Here is a 25,564-nt window from a genome sequence, read left to right on the forward strand (position 1 = left end):
CTCTGAGCAGGGGACCTCTGCAAGTCCCACTCCAGCCCTGGGGCTCTGTGGCGAAACCTCCCACAGCTCTTTCTTTTGTCTTGCCTCAGCCATTTCTGGCTGTTTTCTAGACCTTCTCCCCAGACTTCCCAGCACGTCCTGCCACCCACTTGGCTCTTCTGCAGGGGATCCTTGCAGGATCCCTCCTCCTCAATGACTGACTACACATGCTCCCTCTTATAGATGGCATCAACTAGAGGCTGCTGTCATGTCATGCCCAAACACATCATCTGGGAGGCAGATAATTAGGCACAAATGGGGCTGAGCCCAGCTCCCTTAAAGGGCCAGCCCACCCTGTGACAAGGAGGAAGGATAGCCATGTGGCTAAGGCACTGGACTGGAACTCTGGGTTTAGTTCCCAGCTTTGCCACAGACTTCCTGTCTGACCTCAGGCAAGTCATGTAATCTCTCTGTGCCTCGGTTCCCCATCCGTAAAACAGGGGTACTAACCCTTCCTCTGTCTGCCTGGTCTGGGTAGACTGTAAATGGCTCAGGGCCAGGACTGTCTCTTACTATGTGTTTATACAGCACTAGCACAATGGAGCCCCAGACTTGACTGGGGCCTCTAGGGGCTGCTGTGAGATAAATAATAATAAATAATAAAAATCGGTTCCTTCAGGGTTTTTACATCCTTTTGTGTGTTCGAACTATTGTGACTACTTGAAGTCCTGCTGAAAAGCCTATTTAGGAAACATGGTATGTTTTCCTGCTTGTCTCTGTTACCAAGCATTAATAAAAATGGGAGCGTAGATATATATATTTTTAAAGGTAAACAGCAATGGAAATAAGTACAGATATATGTACCCTATTAAGCAGGCTGGAGTAATATTTAGCACATGAATAAGTTTTAACTTACCAAAAACTTATTTGTAGACCCCACTAAAATCAGCCGGTTCCATCTGGATTCTTTAAAGACTCCCCAGAGCCCAGAATTCCGGGATGTCCTACTATACAAGAAATCCCATCCAGCCCCTGACTTGATTGGGATCTGACTTCCAAGAATTATGCATTCAGGCTCCTAGGAATCTGTCATAACTCTAGAAGGACTTAGTAGGCTGTCATGAAGCTTAAATAGGCCTCTGAAGCCTAGTTCTTTGACAAATCAAAATCTTCCCAGGCTGCTGCCTTAGGATCCAAACCTGTGCTCACCACAATGCTGAGGTCACCTTTGTTGTCTTTGTTAAAAATTCTTTGAATGCTAGGTCTCATTTAGTGTCCTGATCTTTTCTATGTGATGTAATAATCATTTCCATGACAATCAACTGTGGTGGCAGAAAAAAGATTGATGTAGGAGGAAGAAAAATAAAGCAGTAGTGGCAAATCAGTGGTGTCCTACGTGGTAAGAAAAGGAGGCACAGTAAAATAGAATATTATATGTATAAGTGTTTGAAAATGGGATGTTATCCAGGATGTGTCACTGGCTGTTTAATGAGTATAGAAAGCTGGTATTCTCCATGCCATAAAGAGCAGAACATTACCTGTCTTTAATTAGATATCTTCTTCTGGACAAAATATACAAGCTGCACAGGAAGGTGTTGTTTTCTCATGAAGTTTAACTGAAACTTGTTGATGTGTTTCTCTCTCCTTCTTCTCTAATGCTATCTCAAGTTGAGTGCTGCAGAAGGGTAGGGGAAAAGATGCAAGAACTAAAATAACTAATGCTGATATTTGAAAGCAGGGCGGACTTGGGAATCCTTAGTCATGTAAGTCTTTGTGTCTGCGGGAGGTTCGCCGAAGCCGCGGGACCAGCAGACCCTCCACAGGCAAGCCGCCGAAGGCAGCCTGCCTGCCGTGCTTGGGGTGGCAAAATGCCTAGAGCCGCCCCTGAGTGCAGGCTCCCCCTGTTGAAGTCAATGGGGCTTCCAGCAGGTGCAAGGACCTACACAGATAAGGATGCAGGATCAGGGCCATAGTTTGGGTTTACACTGGTGTAACTAAAATCAGGAGTAATTCCATTTTAAACCAGCAGAGTTATTCTGGATTGACACTGGAGTAAATAAGAGTGGTATCTGGCCACAGTGCTGATAGCTGACGTTCCTGGGGCTACAGGGTTTGTGGTTTGGGTCTCAAAGATGCTTGAAAAGTGCTTGTATGGTTGGATCAGAATAGATTTAGTCTGAGATTTTCAAAGTGGCGTCAAAGAGTTAGGTGCTCAACTCCCATTGAAATTTCAGTAATAATCAACCCCTAGCTCTTATCTAGCGTGTTTCATCAGCAAATCTCCATGCGCTTTACTAAGGAGATCAGTATCATTATCCCTATTCTACAGATGGGGAAACTGAGTCACAGAGCTGGGAAGTGACTTGCCTAGGTCAACCAGCAGGTCAGTGGCAGTGGAACCAGGGGGTGAGGGGTTCTAGCACCCTGCAATGAAAACATTGTGGGGGAAGATCTAGGTTTCCATCCCTCCAATGATTTCTGTGGTGCAATTAGGACCCAGATATGTTCCCCCCGCACATGTGGGGTGTGTGTGTGAGAGACAAGAACGGGATCCAGAGAGGGGCTGGAGTGGCCACCCCAGTGCACAAGATTGGGCTGGCCACCAGGGAGCAGGTAGGGGTCCCCAACTCAGCCTGGTTCTGCCTTTAAGCTACCTGGGTCCTGATGGAGACACCCACCATAGGGGAGGAGGAGCATGTGCTCTAGCTGCTGAGGTGGCGTGGAGAATGGGACAGGATACTGGCACCTGAATGGGGGAAGGGAGGCATTAGTGCACAGGATGCCAGCTGCCAAGGAGGAGATGGGGGAGCACAGGGAACAGGCCATCAGCTGTCCAGGAACTACCATAGGAATGACCGTGGGAACTACCGGGCTGCCCCTTCCCAGCCAGGAGCTGGCTGTCCTCCTCCAACCTGTCGTAGTCGCTCCCCTCACTCCCCCTGCTATCCCTTTCCCCCCCATTCACAGGGAGCTTCCACCCCCAGAGTGGCAGAGCCAGGTCTCTTGCGTCCTAGCCCAGTGCCCCATCTAGTAGATCATACTGCCCCTAGACTACTTTGAAAATCCCCAGCCTTAGAGATAGAGTCCTGTGGCACCTTATAGAATGTGTCTGACAAAGTGGGTATTTACCCACGAAAGCTCATGCTCCAATACATCTGTTAGTCTATAAGGTGTCACAGGACTCTTTGTTGCTTTTTACAGATCCAAACTAACACGACTACCCCTCTGATACTTGACAGCCTTAGAGAATTATCATTAGAAAGGAAACACCATCTTTAATCATGTTCATTTGCAATGCTTCTCACTCCCAACAAGATTTGGGGATATATTAAAGGGTTTTTCAATCCAATCCTCACCAGCAAGGTCGTTTTTTGCATGGGCTCCAGGACAATGATTTCATTAGTAAATCTGTGTATAGATGAATTAAAAAATACATAATTCCATTGACATTTTGTTTTGTCTAAGACAGCTTGTTTAAATACTTTACTAGTATAATCAAGAACAGGAAATTGACCCTGTTTAGTCCCACGTGCTTGCACTGGAGACAGCAGGTGATGTCATGTCCTTGTTGAAGTTCCCACACAATATTTAATACATCCTTGATCTTTCCTTAAAGTGTTGTTTATTCTAAAATGTCTGCTTTTCATAGAGAAGAGGAAACCTGCTATAAATGTTCTCCCCAACACGGTATGTGCTTTAAGAGAGGAGTGTGACTTTAAAATCTACTAGCACTTTTCATGTGATCAGCTACTCCTATAAATGGGAAAAGATCACACACTGAGGCTGAGGGATTGTAAACGAGAAACTCTCCAAAAATACCATGGGTTTTGGCAGGGGTGGAACATTTTGCAGGAAGTTCATCTGTAGATAACATACAAGGCTACCACTTTAAAAGGCTTTTTAATAAGATCAAAGAGTTTCCCACATTTTTTTAGTGTGATAATTTGTATTCTCACTGCTTTTGTACATGTTGGATATGATTTAAGTTTATGGAGTTGTCTAAAGAACCAGAATCGCCTCCTGCATACCCATGGCAGTTCATCTATAACTCTGAGGGGAACAAGGGGGGTGGTTTTCTAGAGAGCAGTTTAAAATGCTTTTCTTTCCTATTTGCCAAGTTTTTATTCTCAGTAGAATTTAATGACTCAAGTCTTGAAAAACTTCCATACATGGTTAAAGTGTAACCACTGGTGCGGGTTTATTTATTTAAATGATAGAGTTTCAGACAAACTCGGGTGGCTTTCTTCAATAGCCACTCAGTTCTCTTCTACAAGTTGCTTTGGCAGCTACTAAATGTATTCACAGACAAGCCACTCCTAAACACCATGAGGGTGGAAGCTAATCAAAGTAAGTGATGTCTGTACATGGTGATTATAACATGCTCAGATCTGCCATGCTGATTAGACAGATAGAAGCCAACCTAGACTGGTCTGGGGATGTAGATCAGTGGCAGAGCGCATATGTTACATGTCTGAGGCAGTGGGTTCATTTCCCCCAGTTCTTCTGTGGGGGAGGGATAGCTCAGTGGTTTGCACATTGGCCTGCTTAAACCCAGGGCTGTAAATTCAATCCTTGAGGGGGGCATTTGGGGATTTAGTTGGGGATTGGTCCTGCTTTGAGCAGGGGGTTGGACTAGATAACCTCCTGAGGTCCCTTCCAACCCTGATATTCTATGTTTCTCTTCCCTGATTGAGCATTGCTCTTGCAGTCAGCTTTCTGGTGGTATATGATCACAGTTGAAACAAATTCTAAACACAGAGAAGCCAACCTCCCCCAACACTCAAGTCAAGGAAAGCCATAAAGATGGGCATATCTCTATCTGTAATTTCGTGGGGCTCCTTCAACCTTCTCACTATTCCCCCATGGCTTCCCTGACCTCACTTGTCTTTTCCCCATGCTTCACTGCTGTCTCTTTACTCACTAGTTGGTGCAATAAGTGGGGTAATATAATTGACTTTGTATGTTGGCCCCAGTTGGCTTGCAGTTGTATCCATTTATCTGTTTACAGCAACTTAGTGTATACAGCACTTATTACTGACCATGTTAGTCTGAAAAGTCAGCAGAAGTTTCTAAGCCCTTACTGTCTCATGGCTTAATGTATCTTGACATTTATATGTAAACAATCCTGTGAAATAATTTACAAATTCACATGCAGTTGGCAGAGCCCTGATACTAGCAAGTAACTTCTAAACACTTAGGGGAGGTACTGTGGTTGAGAGCTTGTTAATGTCAGGCAGGGACTCCTGAATTCTAATGCTAGCTCTGCCTACTGTCATGTGACCTTGGGTAAGTCACTTAACCTGGCCATTGGGGGAGTCTAGCCCCCCAGCCCCTCCCCTTGTGCCCATGGCAACACCTCTCCCCTCCCCTTTTATGCCCCTCCCTTGCAGGAGCCCAGAGTGCCCCTGCCACAGCCCCCAGCACCAGATGGCCAGGTGGCCACCCCACAGCCCTAGTGTGCTGGGTAGCCAGCCCCAGAGCGCAGGGCGGCTGGGTGGCGCAGTCCGAGTGCTGGGCGGGTAGTGCGGCCCAGCGCCAGCTTCCCTGAGTCCCTGCGAGAGGCAGGCCAGCCAGCCCCAGCCCCAGCCAACCTGGGCTTGGCCAGGCCAGGCCAGGGCAGAGCACCGAGAACTGCAGGAGGGACCTGGGGGTGGAATGTGGGCAGGGCACAGCCTCCCCCTGCCTACGATACCCACTGCCCATACACTTAACCACTCTGGGTGGGATTTTCTACAGCACACAGCATTGACCAAACTCTGCTCCCACTGAAATCAGTGGAGGTCTAATTCTTATTTCACTCAGGCCACTAAAGGAGCCTTAAGATTGGGCCCTTTACACTGCCAGACTGGAATTAAAAAGCCTCAGTTCAAATGAGAATCAGGCCCTGGGAGTTTTACTACTGACTTCAGTGGGACCAGTTGGTTACAACTCTGGACATCCCATCTTGTGTGTGTCTGTTTCCTGATCTGTAAAATGGAACAAATAATGCCTGCCTACCTCATACAGCTGTGGTGAGGATTAATGAATTTTTGTACTGCCCTTTGACGATATACAGTGCTATGTAAGTGCCTGCTCACATCATTCACTTGGACTAATTTATTAGCTGTTCAGTGAAGAATTCATAAGATATTTTATATCCCTCTGAGGAACTGTACCAAATGGAGTGATTTACTTTTATTAATCATACGCAAGTATCGAAGATTAATATAGAACCCAACATGCCATGTTTATTGCTGAAATGCTAGACTGCATCATTCTGAGTGATGTCCTGTCTTGTGTTAACCATACTTTAGATCACAAGACTATTAGTGAGAGCCAATTACATTCTGTCATAACATTATAACAATCTACCAATTGCCCACGGCATTTCGTAATGGATCCTTGTTAAAGTTCACAAGGATATAACTCTCTAACTGCCACATGCATTTTGCAGATTGATAATGGAGCATTTTGTTACAGAAATTAACTTCCTTTTTCCTCTTACTGTTGACAGACTAAAGCTTAAATTAATACTCTGCAATGTACCTTGGGGTAATGTTTCTCAATTTGCATTCAAGTGTTGGCAGAAGTAAATAAAAATATATTTTAAGGCTTTCTTGTTATTTGATCAGAGACAGTTGTTTGATAAATAAAGAGGCCACTATATTAGGTGTAGATTAATATAGTTATGGTCTACTCATAAACAAACCGGCTAATAGATGGCCTGATTCTTTTCTCAGAGGAGTAGTCCTTACTCACCCAAGCAGTCCCATTAATGTTAATGGGATTATGCATGGAAGGGCTGTTTGCTTGGGTACAAGCTTGTGAGATCAGGGTGTAGACAGGTGACACAGCATAGCCATTCTTTGTGTGTGTCAGGGCAGGGCGGGAGGTGAGGGAGGCCAGTAGGGTTGGGTTGTCTTGAAGCACAGAACATGCACACCTTCTGCTATTTCAGTGGGTCAACAATTGTGGCACAAAAGTAACATTGATCTGAAATGTAGCTTGAGGAAATGTCTTATTTCATTTCTACTTTGTTCAAATCATAGGCAGAGCTAGGATCAATAAAGATACATAAATCTTTCCTGGACTTAATCTATATTTCCTTCTCTTTGTGGCATATTCCATCTCTATTAACACTGGAATAAACAGGATCCACTAGAGCACATTAAATACAGATAATAACATTGACTGTTTGTGGACAGCAATACAGTAAGAAAAGACCACAGTGGTTTGATAACTTGGGAGCAGTAAAACAGGTTGGAATTGAGTAATTCAGCACTTTTCCAATAAATGTGTAGAGTTCTAAATTACTCCAGCAGAGAGAACTCCTGTGCAAACTCTGACTTGCCATGCAGACTGTCTGAAAGTATCTCATATTAAAGACATTACATTTAATCAACAATAATATTTTAAAGTTAATATCATTCTTCGGGTCCCAAACTACAGAGTACCACTGAAGTGCAGCCACTTCTGGGACTGAAGGCAGTGGTTAGCATGCTGCAAGGGCAATCAGGGGAGGGCACATTTCATGTAAGGGCAAACCCCTGCTCTTCTGAAAGGGCCATGGGATCATAGAATCATAGAATATCATAGTTGGAAGGGATCTCAGGAGGTCATCTAGTCCAACCCCCTGCTCAAAGCAGGACCAATTCCCAACTAAATCATCCCAGCCAGGGCTTTGTCAAGCCTGACCTTAAAAACCTCTAAGGAAGGAGATTCCACCACCTCCCTAGGTAACCCATTCCAGTGTTTCACCACTCTGAGTGAAAATGTTTTTCCTAATATCCAACCTAAACCTACCCCACTGCAACTTGAGACCATTACTCCTTGTTCTGTCTTCGGGTACCACTGAGAACGGTCTAGATCTTTAATGTCTTAACAGACAAGGATGCTGGGTTTCCAGAGTCTCATTTGAAGACACACACTGTGTTCCACACAGGTTATTATGTATGTCTTGAGGTGATGAAGGGCTGAATCAACTTTGCTGGACTTTCATGCTCTGATTTCAGGGAGTTTGGTGTTCCAAACTTAATGTTCAGATCATTGAGCCATCCTCTCTGGCTTTTTATTCATATTGCTTCTGCCAAATGTTCTGCACTAACCTTGGCTTTGCTATAAATACTGCAGTGCTTGGAATCTGGAGTTGGCTTCCTCATCTGTTGTAGTTACAACAAACGTGGTCGAGCTGTATCCAAACAACTTCTTATCTTACAAACCACAACCATTTGGCAGCTATGTTTGTGTGTCCACACTGATGCTAGTTAACTGCATGTGCATCAGTACATATGGGGGGAAATCTATTTCATTCTGCCTCTGCAGAGGATAAAGCATCTGCAGGACAATTCACGGAACAAAGAACTCTGGGAAGGCCAATTACAAATTGAGGTGGGAAGGAGGAGGGCTGGCAAACTCCATAGATAAACATGATCAGGAGTTCCTGTCTAAGTGTTATGACCTGGTTATAGAATGACAACCATTTGCCAGCTGAGGTTGTGATCCATGGTTATTTGCCATGGTTACTAACAGTGAATCAGCAGTGTTGGGTGTGGATAAAGCCAAGTCTGTCCCTGACTAAGACTTATAATGTAGACAGCCCCACAGCGTGTGTTAATTTGCCATCCACAGTTTGCAAAATCTCTGTAGGAAAATGTAGATGCTGTTGAGCACTGCTGAGTTTCTGTACTGGTGGGAAGAAGGCAGGAAATGTAGTGGGTCATAAAAATAAAATAAAACCTGAAGCTGGCAGCAAATTCCAATTTTTTAAAAACACTGATAAGCCAAGAGTTTCATGCCATAAACATTTCAGGTCCACAATACGTAACATTGTCATTGAGAGTCAAATGCCACCTTTTTGTATGCGGAAAGTTGTAAATCAAATTTGGCAGTTCTAGTCTGAGAATATCAGAGAGGTAGCCGTGTTAGTCTGGTTCTGTAGAAGCAGCAAAGAATCCTGTGGCACCTTATAGACTAACAGACGTTTTGCTGCATGAGCTTTCGTGGGTGAATACCCACTTCTTGCATCCGAAGAAGTGGGTATTCACCCACAAAAGCTCATGCTGCAAAACGTCTGTTAGTCTATAAGGTGCCACAGGATTCTTTGCTGCTAGTCTGAGAATGTGTCAGTTGGAACTAGGACAGCATTTTGGCTTGTTCATTGACAGTTTTGGAGCGGAATTGGGGAGGGGAGGTTAGATTAAAACAATTCTGATTCTGGGGGTCCTACATTTATATAGGCTGCACTTTTTGATGGTCAATGAGAATTAGGCACCTGCTGTTTTAGGGCCTGATCTACAGCTCACTGTTATCAATGGACAGTCTCCTGTTGACTTCAATGGGCTTTGGCTCTGGCCCTAACAATGCAAAACAAACAATACATTACAGTTTCTAGGACAGGAAGCCAGGAAAAATTTTGCCGAGTGAAACTTCCAGGGGTAATTATCTTAGCTAGAATAATTAGGCATTATGGGATTTGGACAGCACACTAGACTTAACCCTTCTGAGTATAGTTGTTCAAAGTACGAAGGGGGAATCTCTCTGATAAGAAGAGGTCAGTGGAGCTCCTTCAAGGATGGGATCTGAAAGACTGACAGGTGGAGTCTGAGCTTGTCAATTAGGGAGAGCGAGTTGGATGATGAGAGAGCAGTATATTTCCCTAAGCCTGTACCTGTCAAGATTAAGTTTGACTGAGTCTGTACTAGACTTTGGCTTAAACTTTCATAAGTGGCAAAGTCACTTAGGATCCAAAGCCCCATTTTCAAGTGACTTAGACACTCGGAGCTGACACTAGCTTAGACACTAGCACTAGTACTGGGAGCACTAGTGTAGAGAAGGGCATTGCTGGCCACCAGCATTTTAACCACCACATCATCTAGACCTGTTCTGCTCAGGGTAGGTGACAGGCTAGTTAAAATGCTGGCAGTTGGCCAACAGTAGCACGGCAACTATGGCCAGCGCAGTGGAGCTGAGTCAGGGGTAGCCAGCGTGGGAAACTTTGAGAAGAAAAAATGATGTGTAAACACAGTCTGTGTAGTTCTGATGTGACTCCCCCCAACCCCTGGTTTCTGTCCTAATAAAACCTTTATTAAAAAAACAGATCCTTGTAGTTTGAGATTCCCAGGGGAAACACTCCTAGAGCTGGCAAAGACCAAGATGGGGAAACTCTGTGGAGTTCTTGGTGGAAAGGCAATGTCCAGAGCAGCCTGACCCGTATGAACCAGCTTCACATGAGATGTAGTTTCATGTGGGACACCAAACAGCCATTACCTGGGGATGACTCTTGATTACTCCTGGACTAGGTTCAAGCTAACGATTTAGTGGAGTGGTGACTATACCCAGTCCCTTTATCATGGTGTGTATACACGCTTCTCTAGGCATGTTCAGAGAGTGCCTTAGTTGAAGGGCATCTAACCATTACTCTCTCAGCATGTTAATCAGCTCCTAGGATCCAGATTGTAGACATGAAACACAAAGCTGCGTTAGGTCCACAGGAAAACAGAGCCCCTAGAGAGTTCACTAGCTACACCTCTACCCTGATATAAGGCGACCCGATATAACATGAATTCCAGGAAGGGCGGGGCTGCGTGCTCTGGGGGATCAAAGCAAGTTCAATATAACACGGTTTCACCTATAACGTGGTAAGATTTTTTGGCTCCCAAGGACAGTGTTATATCGGGGTAGAGGTGTATACAGAATTCCTCTTCTTATCAAAGGTGGTGGCATGGTCTAGTGGTTAGAGTAAATGACTGAGAGTTGGGTTCAACTCACAGCTCTGCCAATGAATTGCCATGAGACTTTTGGACGTCACTGCAATGCCTCCTGCCTCAGTTTCTTCATCAATAAAATGGGGGCAACACTCATATTTCACAATAACAGATCCTGAGCTGGCCAGTGCTACAGAATTTCAAAATCTCACTATTATCATCAGCTTCGCACTTAGCTTCATAATGAGAAGCACAGATGGTTTGCTAACAAGATTCGTCCTGTGATGCAGTCAGAGACTTGCCATTTTCAATGGCATAGTTTCTATTTGCCATGATGGTCTATTTCAGAGCTGCTTCTCATTATTTAGGACTGGGTTATATCACTTTATTTCTGTAGATACTTCCATCAGAAACCAACTCCAGAAGTGGTGGCTTGGCAGTAAATCAGGGTGACATACTCCAGCTTTCACCGAGACTAAATAAGGCTTAAGTATTTTGGTTCTGATGTTTCCTCTTCACCTTGCTTATCATGCTGGCATTACTGGGGATTGACTGATGCAAGACCGCTGTTCTGGATGTTCATCACCATCCCATACAGACAGTAAGTGGTGTTAGCAACGTTTAAAATAAAAAGTGACTTGTTGATGTAAGAGACAGGAGTCTGGGGTTGCTAAGTTGTCTTTGTTTAGGAAATCTATTAAGATGTCAAGTAGTCCTTATGGTAAACAGCATTCTGATCCTCCCAGTTGTGTAGCTTTGACATTTAGCACTGACAGCTAGTTATGTAGGTAATGGTGCATTCAGCTTCCACTGCTATTCTCCTAACAGATCTCTCTATCTGCTTATGGGCTGCCGCTAACAATTTGCATGGCAATTCAGACTAATTGCCAGCAGCACTGTCACCTGTCACTAGCAATTCATAGTCAAATGATACCTCTCCATGCAATAATTATCCATGTTAAAAGATGTTTCCATAACATACTGTGCTCATAAACAACGCTCCTGTACTGACATTCGCCTTCTGCTTTCTAAAGAACGCTGATGAAAAACAGCTTGGCTTCAGGCAGGCTACCCCCAGCCCATAGTGTGGTGCACAGAGTAGGGGTGAGTGCCCGAATCTCCCCCACTCCCACACAGGAGCCAGGGCAAGTGCACCCCTGTACTCAAGGGAGTGCCACTCTGCTGCTATATGCATCCACAGGGACGCAAGCCACCCCAAAAGGAGCAGAGCATTGGCTCTCAATGCACACCAGCCCATAGAGTTAGAGGGAGCAGGCTATGCCATTCCAAGTGATGGTGCAATGAGGGCACTAGCCCGGTGATTTGGGGAGCTAGGGGAAATTGAGCCCTGTGTGCCCCTACTGGGGAAGTGCAGCTCCACCCAGCGCACTCCCTCATGGCAAAATGCCATAATCTCTAACTCCTCAGATCTCACTGCACTAGAGTCTCACTTTATGGAAATGGCTGATTTGATTTCCAGAAGTTGAGTCAGTAAAACAACATGATTTGGCACCTTGGCATTGCCCTCCATTCAGTGCTTTCCCTATGAGGGAGGAAAGTAGGATTAGCCCCATTTTACTGTGGGGAAACAGAGGCATCAAGAGTTAAGTGACTTGGCCGTGATGTTACAGGGAATCTGTGGCAGAGCTAGGGTAACTTCCAATCTGATGCCTTAACCACATCCTTCCTCTGTTTTACTTCCATTGTTCCCAGGTGAAAATAGAAGCACTTTATCATTTTAAGAAGAATGACTAGGCCCTCAACCCTGTTTGTCTGTGCTGTGATGGTAGCTCTCCTGGCCATAGGAACTATGGACATGCTTCTCCCTTCTCAGTTTGATTGCTGAACAACTGCTGAGCTGCTTCTCTGGCTTACTGTTCCTGCTCAGCCATTTCCGCTCTTTTCCTACCCTGGGAAGTTCAAGGCTGCAGTTTGGGGACTGGATAACTCCAGGTGTTCAGAACAGCACTCAGAACCGTTTAGTTCAGGGTCAGCCGGCCAGAATTTGACACAAATCAAGAGACTGAAGGTTATTGCTGCTGAAGTGAGTTGCTGGAATCAGTCTAGTTCCTAGTGAGCTGGAATCTGTAATGATCGGTTCTAACTTTTGGCACATTCTGTAGGACTCAGTGCAGAGGCTGAATGTGGCATGAGCACAGTGACTGAACTCCTGGAGTCTCCTCCCAGAGGTGGCTTCCAAAAGAGCTCCAGCATATTAGTAGCAGTCAGCACTTCCATAGTGCTTTCCAGCTGGAGATCTCAAAGCGCCTTATGAAGATGGTATTATTATCCTCCCTTTTACAGATGGGGGAAGAACAGAGATACAGAGACATTAAAAGTGACTTGCCCACAGTCACACAGGGCCTCCATGGCACAGCTGAGGTTAGACCCACCGACTGCAGAATCCCCAGCTACCTCCTTATGATAGGTCAGTGAGGGGAAGCAGTTGCCCATATCATTCTGTGGATTTTGCAGAGAAGCTGCATTGACTTCAGTGGGCTTTGGAGAAGGCCGAGTAGTGCTTTAATTTCCAATGCTTCTGATCTGTCACCATTCTCAGCTAATTTGCTTTAAAAAGGCACAATGCATTTCCTTGGGAAATCTGCCAACTGAACCCAGCTTTTTCCTTACATATTGTGGTTGTATGTCGAGTTGCTCTTCTGTCCAGATTCAGTGCAGATTACAGAGTGTATTTACTTAGCTTTTTCCTTGTGAAGTCCCTAGTCAGAATCCTATGTAATCAATGTGCCTGTGGGATCCTGGCCTAATGGGGAGCTAGTGAAACTCTAGCCATGTGTGTATTCCTTGGCTCTGACTATATAAGGGGTGGGGGAAGGATGCCACTTTCCAAGTATGCAAAGTGCTTATATGGCTTATTTCAACTCAGTTGTGGAATGAATCCCGCTTAGCCTGGCTCAGAGAGGAACCAGGAGCCATTGAGAATGGGACACAGGACAGTGAATGCAGACTAAGAGGACTGTGCTGTGGAACCCAGATGAGATGCTTGATCTGCTACCAACTTGGTGCCAACCTGTGGTGATTATAGGCTAGCATAGGGGTGGGCAAACTTTTTGGCCTGAGGGCCACATCGGGGAATAGAAATTGTATGGTGGGCCATGAATGCTCACAAAATTGGGGTTGGGGTGTGGGAGGGGGTGAGGGCTCTGGCTGGTGGTGCGGGCTCTGGGGGTGGGGCATGGGATGAGAGGTTTGGGTGCAGGAGGGTGCTCTGGGCTGGGATTGAGGGGTTTGGAGAGCAGGAGGGGGATCAGGGCTGGGGCAAGGGGTTGGGACATGGGGAGAGGCTTAGGGATGCTGGCTCTGAGCAGTGCTTACCGCAAGTGGCTCCCGGAAGCAGTGGCATGTCCCTCCTCCGGCTCCTATGCAGAGGCATGGCCAGGTGGGTCTTCATGCTGCCCCATCTGCAGGCACCATTTCTGCAGGCACCATTGGAGCGTGTAAGAGCCAGAGTGGGGTTACCTGGGGAGGTGCTGGAATCTCCATCCTTAGAGGTTTTTAAGGCCCAGCTTGACAAAGCCCTGGCTGGGATGATTTAGTTGGAGTTGGTCCTGTTTTGAGCAGGGGGTTGGACTAGATGACCTCCTGAGGTCTTCCAACCCTACTCTTCTATGATACTATGACTCAGGCCGCAGCTTTTGGGAGCTGTGTGGTGCAGCCCCCAACCCAGAGCTCCAGCTGGAGTGGGGCTGAGCCGCATGGTGTGGCCCCTGACCCAGCGCCCCGGACGGAGCGGGGCTGAGCCGCATGATACAGCCCCCGACCCAGCGCCCCGGACAGAGCACCAGAGCAGGGCCAAGCCGCATAGTGCAGCCCCCGACCCTGCTCCCCAGCGGGAGCTTGCAGCCCAGCTTAAAACAGCTCGGCCCACGGTCTGTAGTTTGCTCACCCCTGGGCTAACATCAGACTAGACCCCGGGGGGGACCCTGTGTGTGGCATTGCAGATTGATAGTGCTTGTGAGGAAGGAGAGTGGAGGTTAGGTCCAGCTTTCAGTGGAGACCACAAAACATGCAGGTTGAGTGCAGCCAGAATCCTATTGGAATCTTCTAAAATAAAAAAATAATTGGAGATATACCAATCTCCTAGAACTGGAAGGGACCTTGAAATATCATTGAGTCCTTATGAGTCCAGCCCCCTGCCTTCACTAGCAGGACCAATTTTTGCCCCAGATCCTTAAGTGGCCTCCTCAAGGATTGAACTCACAACCCTGGGTTTAGCAGGCCAGTATGCAAACCATTGAGCTATCCCTCCCCCTACTTGGATAGGTGCAGAGGGTCCTGTTGTTTGTTTAGAATAGTGACTCTTAAATTGTAACCCATTTACCAATTGTACCCAAGATAAATAAATACAATTACTTCAGTATTTGCACTATTCCCATGAACCTCCCTGTACTTATTATAGGGGACCTCTTGAACACTGCAAGTCCTGAAGTTAACTAACTGCAAAAACATATTGGGTTCTATAAGTCAAAATGTGACCTTTCCTCTCCCCCTTCTTTCCAAAGGACTTGCACTTTGGGGGTGAGTTCTGAGTGTCACGGCATTACCACACACTTTCCCATGAATGATGTTTAACCCCCCCCACCCCTCTTTTCCTCTCTGGGCTACTTGGGAGCAGGCAACCCTCACTTGTGTGCGTGGGTGCCTGATGTTTTTGACATTAAAGGAGATCCTGAGTATCCCAGTGGTGATGTTGAATAGGTGGGAATCCTCTATCCATCCCTCTGCTGCAGTCCCTTTACTCCTAAAGGAATTTACAATTGGCAGCAACTTTAGCTGGCTGTACACACTTAGCCTTGGGAACCTCCAGGCATAAACCCAGTCTAATAATAATAATAGTCTGTGGCCTGGGTGTTAACTCAAAAATACCAATTATAAATAATATACATCCAATATACTTAAATTAAAGTTAACACCCCTTTATTTAACAATTTAAAGAAACGGTATAACAGACTAAGATTATATGTCACTACTAATTTAAATCCACAGGGGGCAGTTGAGAAAATCAATTAACAAATATAGCAATACAGTAATAAATGAAACGGATCTAACTGGCATTTACACTGCCATCATTTACCCCACCCCGGAGTGTAGACTCCTCTGGATTTCGGAGTCCTAGACACCTGCTTGTGTGGACACGCTTGAAGATCTGAAGTTGGAGACAGCACTCTGTAGGTTCTGTGTATCAGTACAGCCAACACAACAAGCTGCACAACTCCTCTGACGACTGGAGTTGGCCCCACCAAATGTCAGCAGCTCTGGGTCTGGTTCCATGGGATGATCATTCTGCCTCTCCTCAGACTCAGTCTCTCTGTTGTGCCCCTTCCCTTGCAAGTACTTTCCCAAACAAGAGTGGGGGTTACTCTCAGATCCTTCACTGCAGGCACACCTCAGTCAGCTCTAGGTATCATAGAATCTCAGGGTTGGAAGGGACCTAAGGAGGTCATCTAGTCCAACCCCCTGCTCATAGTCTCGCCCTGGCTCCAACCACCAATCACCTAGGGTTGCCAACTTTCTAATTGCACAAAAGCAAACACCCTTGTCCCACTCCCTGCCTCACCCATTCCCTGAAGCCCTGCCCCAAGGCACCGCCCTCTCACTCCATCCCTCCTCCTGTCGCTCGCTGTCCCCCACCCTCACTCACTTGCTCATTTTTGTCAAGCCGGGGTAGGGGGTTAGGGTGTGAAAGGGGGTAAGAGCACTGGATGGGAGTGCAGGCTTCAGGATTGGGCCAGAAATGAGGGATTCAGGGTGTGGGAGGGAGCTCCTGGCTGGGGCAGGGAGTTGGGCTGTGGGAGGGGGCTGGGATCCAGGATGCGGCTCTGGTGTGGGGCTGAAAGGTTCGGAATGCAGGAGGCAGTTATAGACTGGGGCAGTGGGTTGGAGTGCGGAAGGGGGTTCAGTGTGTGGGCTCCGGGAGTCGGCTCAGGGCTGGGGCAGGGGTTTGGGGCACGTGAGGGCATATGGGGTGCAGGCTCCAGGCTTACCTCCGGCAGCTCCCCAAAAGCAGCATCCTGTGCCTTGTCTCCTAGGCAAAGGGGTGATCAGGCAGCTCTGCACACTGCCTCCGCCCTCTGGCACTGCCTCCACAGCTCCCATTGGCCACAGTTCCTGCGGAGCCAGCACTTGGGGTGGAGGCAGCGCATTGAGCCTGCCTGGCTGCCCCTGCGCCTAGGAGCTGAGGGACATGTCACTGCTTCTGGGGAGCTGTGCAGAGCCGAGTAGGCAGCCTGCCTTAGCCCTGCTGCACTGCCGACCTGGAGCTGCCAGGTGGTGCTGACCGGAGCTGCCAGGGTCCCTTTTTGACCAGGTGTTCGGGACACCTGGCAACTCTACAACCACCTCTGAAGCTTGCTGCTCAATCAAAACCCCAGCAGGCTCTCCGCAGCAGTGTCCAGCTTCCTAGCAGCAGTTAGCAACACTCCTGGTATGGACAGAGCTCCATACAAGCAATCTGGCTTCCCTCCAGCCCCCATACCCCTGCAAAATGGAGCCCAAGCGCCTCCTCTCCCTGCACTCCCTGGAAGAGGAAGTCTCTCACTTTTTTCCCAAGGCATCATGGGAGTTGTAGTCTTTAAGGCTAGATTGCAGCACACAGTCTCTCTCCAACTGGAACACTTCCAATATAGTTCAGAGCGAGGCCCCTCTAGTAAAGGGGGCCTATAGATGCAAATCACAACCAGAATAAAGAAAGGTTCAAGGCTGGATCACAGAAGTAAAACAAGGTTTCTTGCATTGCAGAAATTCTTTCAACTGCCAGTAAGCATTTACCAGTGACCCCAGCTTACTAATGGATATCACTGTCTGTCTTCTGAAGAAAACCACTTTCACTGCAATGTATGTATCTTTGCTTTTGAATGTGTAACACAGACTGAAGTGAAGCAAGTTTAGTAACTAAACCTATCGCCTGGTGAATGCAGAGCCTTTTCAGGATATAAGTTTCTTGTAAGCTGTGTGGCTGCGCAGCAGCCTATTAAGAGCTGTGCAGGCACTCAGGGAACCCAGTCCTGGTGGACCTGTCGTGGCCAGGGGACAGGCACCCCTCCCCCAGTCCAAACCAAGGCCCGTCCTGGACCTGCCATGGCCGGGGTAAAGGCGCCTGTCTCCCATACCTGCTGCGTCTGGGGACAGGTGCCCTGGCCCCAACTCAGCCCAGCCCAGCCCGCAACCTGCCGTGGTTGGGGGAGAGGAGCCTATCCCACAGCCCCATCCTTGGAGCTGCCGCAGCGGGGAGAGGTGCCTCTTCCCCAGCCCAGGTGCTGCTTCGGGGAAAGAGAGCTGCGAGGGAGTTCTCTCTCCCCGCCGGAGCCCCAGGGCAGCCTGCATCCCCAGCCAGAACCTGCACCTCTTGTAACACATCACTTCCATATTGGTGTACATGACAGAATTCATTCCACACTTGTGTGGGAAATTAGAGAGAACACTGTTCAGGATTCTCCCTTACTTGTTTCTGAACTGTAAGTGTCTGGTAGCAAACAACAGAATAAATTGTACAAGACGATAGTCTTCCCCTTATCTTTAGGACCCTCATTTAGCAGTCTGTTCTTATTCAGCAAAGCACCACTGACTTCAATGGCGATTAAGCATGTGCCTGCATTTATGCATGTGCTTAAAACTGCTTTGCTTAATATATAAGCACATGCTCAAATGCTTTGCTGCAGGGAAGCCTATGGGCCAATGGAAGTTTTGCCATAGTGTGTGTAGGATCAAGGTGGGTTTCATCATAGCCCTAGCACTTTTTTCCACCTGTGTGGCAGGCTGAAAGGGGCTGTGGTGCAGGTGTAGGTCCTGCTTAGGCATTCCTCCAGCACAGGGATGAGTCGGGCTCTGAGAAGGTCAATCTACATCAATGCTGAGTGAGTCAGGCATGTCCTTGTTTCATGGAGTGGATGTGATTTGCAGGGAACCTTGGCTTTCTAGGTCCTCCTACCTGTTTTTACTAGTAGAAGTCTCATCCTAGCTGTCCTTTGGGGCCCTGACTAGTAAGCCATAGGTTATAGGGTGGCTGATTAGATGAAATGTGGACTATTAGGAAAAATGACCCAATAATTATTGGGACTGTTATACCATTCAAATGTAATTTACTGTGTATTTAACCCAGATGAGAACCTGCTCTGTGTGTAGTGAACCACTGAGCCTGGAAACCAGCCTTTCCAAGTACGGCTATAACATGTTTCCAGACCAGTGTGTAATATTTAATCTCAGCCATCTCAACTGCTACATACCTTGCAGATTTAAGCAAAAGAAAGAAATGGTTACATGATGCCGTGTGCCCACTGACGCCAGTTGTGGGAGAGCCTGTTATTCCAGGCCTGCGACTACCACACAGCTCCCCTCCATCCTGGCCTGCAGATAGCCTGGCCCACTGTGGGGCACTACACAACTCTGCCAAATGCACCTCAACCCCCAGGGAGTTCAGTGGAGCTGTGCTGATTTACCCCAGCTGAGGATCTGGCCCTATGAACTTACTAGGGGCTGACTGCTAAGGGAAAGAACACGACTTGCCTGGGCTAGTGTTTAAGCACCTGAGGTGGAATTTATTTATCAAAGACACTGAAGACCAACTGCTTTTAGGTCCAAAAGTCAGGTCAAATGCCCTGGGTGCACTACAAGAAGAATCTTGTTTGAACAGCCTTGTGAAACACAGTCGTAGCTCAGCCATGTTATAACGTAAAAAACCCCAAACTGTTATTGCCTGCATGAATGGAGGGGGAAAGAATGTGTATAACCATGTATGAAAGTGTTATCGTCAAGAGCAAATGGTTTGCTTCAGCCTAACCAGAGAGAGGGCAGGCATTTGCCACCTGCCCTACCCCTCAACAGACCTTGCCGCTGATGTGAGCAAGATGCAACCACCTCCCTGCAAGGAGCAGGGGGCTGATCTACCCATCCCTGCTAGCAGAGTGCAGTGATGGCTAACTATTAGCAAGGGGCAGGGTTAACCCTCTCCCTGCCAGTAGCTGTGTCCCTTTCACAGTAGTTAATTTGGTCCAGAGTATGAAACGCCATTGATGCCAATGGATTTTTACCAGGAATTTATTTGGTCCAGCATCTTCAGTCTCTTTGCTTTCCTCCTCTCCCCCCCTGCACTGTCCTATAAATACTTTTTCTTAGCTGCCATTGGTTGGTTCATGGTGACTTCAGCTAGCCATTGAGGGTAAGTGATTTCCAGTGCAGTTAATCTCCAATTCCTGTTGCTTATGGTAGTGGCTTGACAGCGATACTCCCTGCTGCCAGCAGAGTCAGCTAAAAGATGTTCTCTGTGGGTCTGTCCTATTTGCTCAGGCAAAGGAAATCAAGGAGCCATCCAAGATCCCACGATTCTGGGTACATCACAGTAAGGCCAATTCTAGCTGGGCAGTTTCCAGGCTGTGCTTTCTCTCCCCTTTTAGTCCCTCAGTCTGAAGGGGAAGTAGCTCCCCACAGAGCCCCTGGAACAACGGAAGTGGCAAGCTTTTGCCCTGGATCAAATACACAAACACTCACAAAGACATCAGCTAGTGAAGCTGCAATTTCAAGCAGCTCTGTATAGGAAGCCGGCCAAGTTTGAGCTGGATGTTTAATGCCAGCTAAATTAGGCACATGTTTTTATAACAGATTCTTTGTATCAGATTTCCTTATTTTAAAATCTGAAAAATTGAGCCACATCACCTAAGAAGTATTTTACAAATCACGCGGTGTTCTGGATAATTTTGTCTGTGAGTCATCACTGCTGCAAACCCTTCACAAGTGTTTCCTTTTGGAATTCTCCAACCATATTTGACTGTGTTGTAGGACCCTTCTAAGGGCTCTTTGATACTCTTGTTAACTGCACAGCTATCTCGCTGCTCAGATTTTTAATCTGCTGCATCATTTCTCTCAATTTTTTATTTATTATGAGTCTGAAATGTTTATAGCTCATTTGGCTTTTGAATATTTGTGAGGTCTCTTTATCTCTCAGATATTTAATAACCATATTTGGGAAGCTTTCAGAGCCACCAAAAAAAAACAACCCTGGTTTGTGAGAGAAGCTCTGAAAGTTCAGAGTGCATGATAAATATTGGAGAACATTGAAAAACATAGTGGAATGAAGGCTTGCATGTTATGCAAAGCTATAAACAAGGAGAGGGCCATGAATGCTTGGATGACTTGCGAACACACATGCTTTCCTATTGTAGATGCAAGGAAGTTAGAGCCCAGTTATTTATCTTTGCAAACAGCATCTGATGTGAGGAATGGCCTCTTGGAAGAGATGTGCTGTGATGACTGGATTACCCTTTCATCCTTAGAGCTGATCCGTCCAGAACAGCTCATAGGTACAGGATGGGGCACTGCTGTTGTCTTGACTATACCCATTCTGTGAATAGAGGGCATCTATTACACATCTTCTATAAACCTGCCCTGGTCTTAGGAACAGGCCAGTTTCACTCTTGGCAGGTACAGCATTACATCTCACTTCCTGTCAGGTATTTAGACATAGTCAGAACATTTTCAGTGCAATTTAATTTCACCAAGAACTACAGGTTTCAGTAATGTGTTCAGGTCCAAGGCTGTCTGGTTACAGAGTGAGAGAGGGCGTTTCGCACACTCCATAGCCACGTGGTTAGGGCTCTGACCTGATATATGGGAGACCCAGGATCAAGTCGCTGCACTGCTTGGTTCAGAGTGATCTGGAATGGAAAAAACAGCTCTGAATCAGGCCTATGTCACCCATAGTGCAGGCCAGTGCCCTAACCACCCAGCTACAGAGTCCAAGAGTCCTTCTCTTGGTCCAGACGTGATCCAAGCCATGGGAGGGGGTTTTGTGGATGGATGAGATAGTCAGGTCAAGGGACTGTTACCTGTGGGCCATTCTCATTGGCAGATAGGAAGGAAGTTAGATGTATACTGTGTATTTTGCTCTTGATTTTCATATATAGTCTGTTGCTGGGTTCCCAGGTTTATGACTGTATATCCTTTCCCCAAAATTGACTTACAATCATAGAAGATTAGGATTGGAAGGGACCTCAGGAGGTCATCTAGTCCAACCCCCTGCTCAAAGCAGGACCAGCCCCAACTAAATCATCCCAGACAGGGCTTTGTCAAGCCAGGCCTTAAAAACCACTTAGGATGGAGGTTCCACCACCTCCCTTGGTAACCCATTCCTGTGCTTCACCACCCTCCTAGTGCACTAGTTTTTCCTGATATCCAACCTAGACCTCCCCCACTGCAACTTGAGACCATTACTCCTTGTTCTGTCATCTGCCACCACTGAGAACAGCCGAGCTCCATCCGCTTTGGAACCCCTCTTCAGATAGTTAAAGGCTGCTATCAAATCCCCCCTCACTCTTCTCTTCTGCAGACTAAATAAGCCCAGTTCCTTCAGCCTCTCTTCATAAGTCATGTGCCCCAGCCCCCTAATCATTTTTGTTGTCCTCCGCTGGACTCTCTCCAATTTGTCCACATCCCTTCTGTAGTGGGGGCCCCAAAACTGGACGCAATACTCCAGATGTGGCCTCACCAGTGCCGAATAGAGGGGAATAATCACTTCCCTCGATCTGTTGACAATGCTCCTAATGCAGCCCAATATACCGTTAGCCTTCTTGGCAACAAGGGCACACTGTTGACTCATATCCAGCTTCTTGTCCACTGTAATCCCCAGGTCCTTTTCTGCAGAACTGCTGCTTAGCCAGTTGGTACCCAGCCTGTAGCAATGCATGGGATTCTTCCATCATAAATTCAGGACTCTGGACTTGTCTTTGTTGAATCTCATCAGATTTGTTTTGGCCCGATCCTCCAATTTATTTAGGTCACTCTGGACCCTATCCCTCCAGTGTATCTACCTCTCCCCTTGCAGCTTAGTATCATCTGCGAACTTGCTGAGGCTGCAATCCATCCCATCATCCAGATCATTAATAAAGATGTCGAAGAAAACCGGTCCCAAGATTGACACCTGGGACCCTCTGCTTGATACCCGCTGCCAACTTCCTTGTTTGTGCACAGTCTGAGTGCTTGTGAGTGGGGAAGCTCTGCCTGCTAAGGGCACTCCAGACTGGTGCATTTTGTTTACCCAGGTTTCCAGGTGAGGGGCTCAAGCCAGTTTAGTTATTTGTCAAGAGGGACCCAAGATATATTGAACCCAACCTTGTTTGCTGCCATTAATCACCTGGCAGAAGGGTTACATTGTGTTCTGCACCTTTAATGCTCTAAGGTCTGCATGTCTAGAGACAAGCAGCCATTTTGTGCTCAGTTCTGTGCAGACTATTATAGAGGACACACACTCAGTGCACTCTTTCATGGAGACCTTACTTCTGTTCTTTGTTGTGGTGCTCTTCTCTTAAGCTAAAATGACTGCACTGAATGACTGACATTTTGAAGTTTTCCCCTTGTGAATGGAAAAATGGAAGTTCTTTTTAAAACAATCCATCAACAAACCCATGTGCACAAGCAAAGAGGAGAAACTGAAATCTCTTTCCAAATAGTAGGAAGTCAGAGGCATTATGTAATGTCAAAACCCAAGTGCATGTGAAATCTTTGTACCTGTTTTTGCTTATGCTAGTGTAAATCAGGAGGAATATCTATGAAGTCATTGGAATTATACAGATGTTGAACGTGTGTAGTGAGAGCAAAATCAGACCCTGTGTGTGTGCATATGCAAACTGCATGGAGGATCCATGCAAAGCCAACAGATACATTGAAGGATACAATATTGCCATCCCCAAGTGTTCAGAAATCATGAGTCCGGCACCTCAAAATTGAGATTTTTTTTTAAAATACTTCAGGGTTCTTTTGATTTACTGTCTGTTTTTTGTGCCTTTGACATGTGCTCAAGCTTTTCTCTGCAACTATGAGCAAAGCCGAGATTCTCATGTATTCACATGATTCCAGGAGCTGAGGCTTTAAGAAACATGCCAAATATGGCAAGACTGAATGATAAAATCATGACAGTTGGCATCAGTGAGAAACTCCCCCACACCCGACAAATCAGCATAGTCCTATGAGAAGGAATCTTTCTACCTTGCACGGAGGAGGAGGGGTTACTGTGGTCCCTTATGGGGAGGAACAATAGACACCTTCAGGAAGGGGCAAGTAGGAACTGTCAGGTTTGGAGAGCAGTGCTGATGGCCTGGGTCTCATGAGGGAAATAGGCCATTAAAAGGAAGTGTTTAGGGAGGACAGAGGAGCCCTTGGCTGGAGGGAGGAATAGGCACTGCCCAGACTGAGAGGTTCTGTACCTAAAGGGCCTTGGGTTGAACTGTACTGAACTGTGGACATCTCACTCTGATTGTCCTCTAACAATAGTTTAACTGCATTGATTCTAGGAGAGCTATGTGGAAAATTAGCATTGTGGCCCACTCAAAGCAGCTGAGAAATCGTCTCAGCCCCCCGAATCACAAGATTGGATTGCTTGTGTGGACAAGACAACACATTTCTATAACCATGTTAAATGTCTGTTTTATAGCCTGGGGTAAATTGGGTAGCCGACTCGGTTATAGTACCATCCATGCAGATGCAGCAATATAAACAGAAGTAGAATGTGGATAACCCCAAGCTGTGATAGAACCCAATTCCACCTGCAAGCACCCTACGCATTTAAGTGTGCTTGTCGTTTATTCCTCATCTGTTGTCCTAAACATTTCCACAACAGCTGTCTATGCCACATGGAATCATGGAGGACAGGTGAAAGGAGAGTATGTATTTTTACTGTACTAACATCTTGTTTCTGTGCAAATGTCCTCGGTAGTAAAGAACCAGGAGAGGAGGAAAATAACAGGTGAGAGAGTCTGCTCAGGAGAAAGAACAGGGTAAGGCTTATGGGGTACAGTGACTTGGAGTAGTATTGCCTGATCTGGTGACTAGATGAGGGCATCCTGTCTATCTGATCTTTCATTACCATATTAATCAGAGTGCCAATAATGAACATAACTGGGTCATAGGTTCAAATCCATCTTTGGTCAATGATTGAGAGCTGGTCCATGGTTAGAGCCGTGAGACAAGAAGATGATTTTGGGATTGGGAGGAAGGATGAGGAGGTCAGAGAGGAGGATGTTGCAATTGGTCATGCAAGAGATGGCCCAGGTGTGTGATTTTAGCATCAGGGCTGTATCAGACAGGATGGATTGTCAAGTGACAGCCCTAGCAGAAATGGGTCCCCATCAGAGCTGACACCCTTCCCAGGTAGTCTAATAATGAGACCAAGGACAGAATGGCCATAGGGACTGACCAGCACTCAATAGTGGGTTGAGTCACTGGTGGGGCAATATGAGTATGGCTGATAAAAAGCAAGCCAGTTGCTGTCTCACTGAATAGCTTTCCCAACTTAATAAATCATTACAGATAGGAATTGCCATACCAGATACAACTGAGTGTCCACTTATGTCAGTCTCCTGCCGCTGGCAGTGGTCATTACCCAATACCTTAGAATAGTGGGGTTCTTGACCCAAACTGAAAAACCTTGATCTTTGAGGCCATTCAGGATCTAGGTCCAGATTGTACATGTTGAGCCATTTCTAGCTCAGAAGACGGCAAACCTCATAATGCCCAAGTGCACACAGAAAAGAGGGTTGATTACCTTTGTGACTCTTGTAGCTCTTGCAGCTGCAGATATTATTTATGTTCATAACATTTTCTAGTCCTTTTGGAAAATCTAGCTCAGCTATTTCCCTCTAGTACCTCTTGTGGTAATAAATTCCTTGGCCTGACTTTGTCTTGCCTTTTTCCCCTCTAAAAGGCTGTCCTGGTGTTACATTTATTGCCATTTTATAGCACGATGCAACATAGATCAGGGCAAATGAATCTAGTTTGAAAATTCATTTATTCATTAATTCATTTGCTGTTCCAAAATCAGTGTGGTCTCCTTCTTGCTTGCCTCCTTTCCAGCTAAGTAATCCTCTAGTTTTGTTGGTAACCTCTCAACAGGTGTTTGC

The 25,564-nt window shown here is 46.5% G+C and overlaps 1 protein-coding gene across 5 annotated transcripts in view; it reads left to right on the top strand.

The window, feature by feature from the left end:
• The window catches only part of SORBS1 (sorbin and SH3 domain containing 1), a 279,323-nt gene that overhangs the window by 96,173 nt on the left and 157,586 nt on the right, over window positions 1–25,564 (top strand). The window contains exon 3 of one of the 5 annotated variants that reach the window (XM_039547970.1): window positions 11,059–11,262. The exons of 3 other annotated variants lie outside the window; for them this stretch is intronic. In XM_039547970.1, coding sequence (XP_039403904.1) covers window positions 11,237–11,262 — 26 coding nt within the window. In that variant the 5' untranslated portion in view covers window positions 11,059–11,236. Of the gene's footprint in view, window positions 1–11,058; window positions 11,263–25,564 lie in introns of those variants that run through there. One more of the 5 variants, XM_039547978.1, reaches the window with a different exon arrangement.

This window comes from Mauremys reevesii, linkage group 7 (genome assembly GCF_016161935.1).
Source record: "Mauremys reevesii isolate NIE-2019 linkage group 7, ASM1616193v1, whole genome shotgun sequence".
NCBI classification, from domain to species: domain Eukaryota; kingdom Metazoa; phylum Chordata; order Testudines; family Geoemydidae; genus Mauremys; species Mauremys reevesii.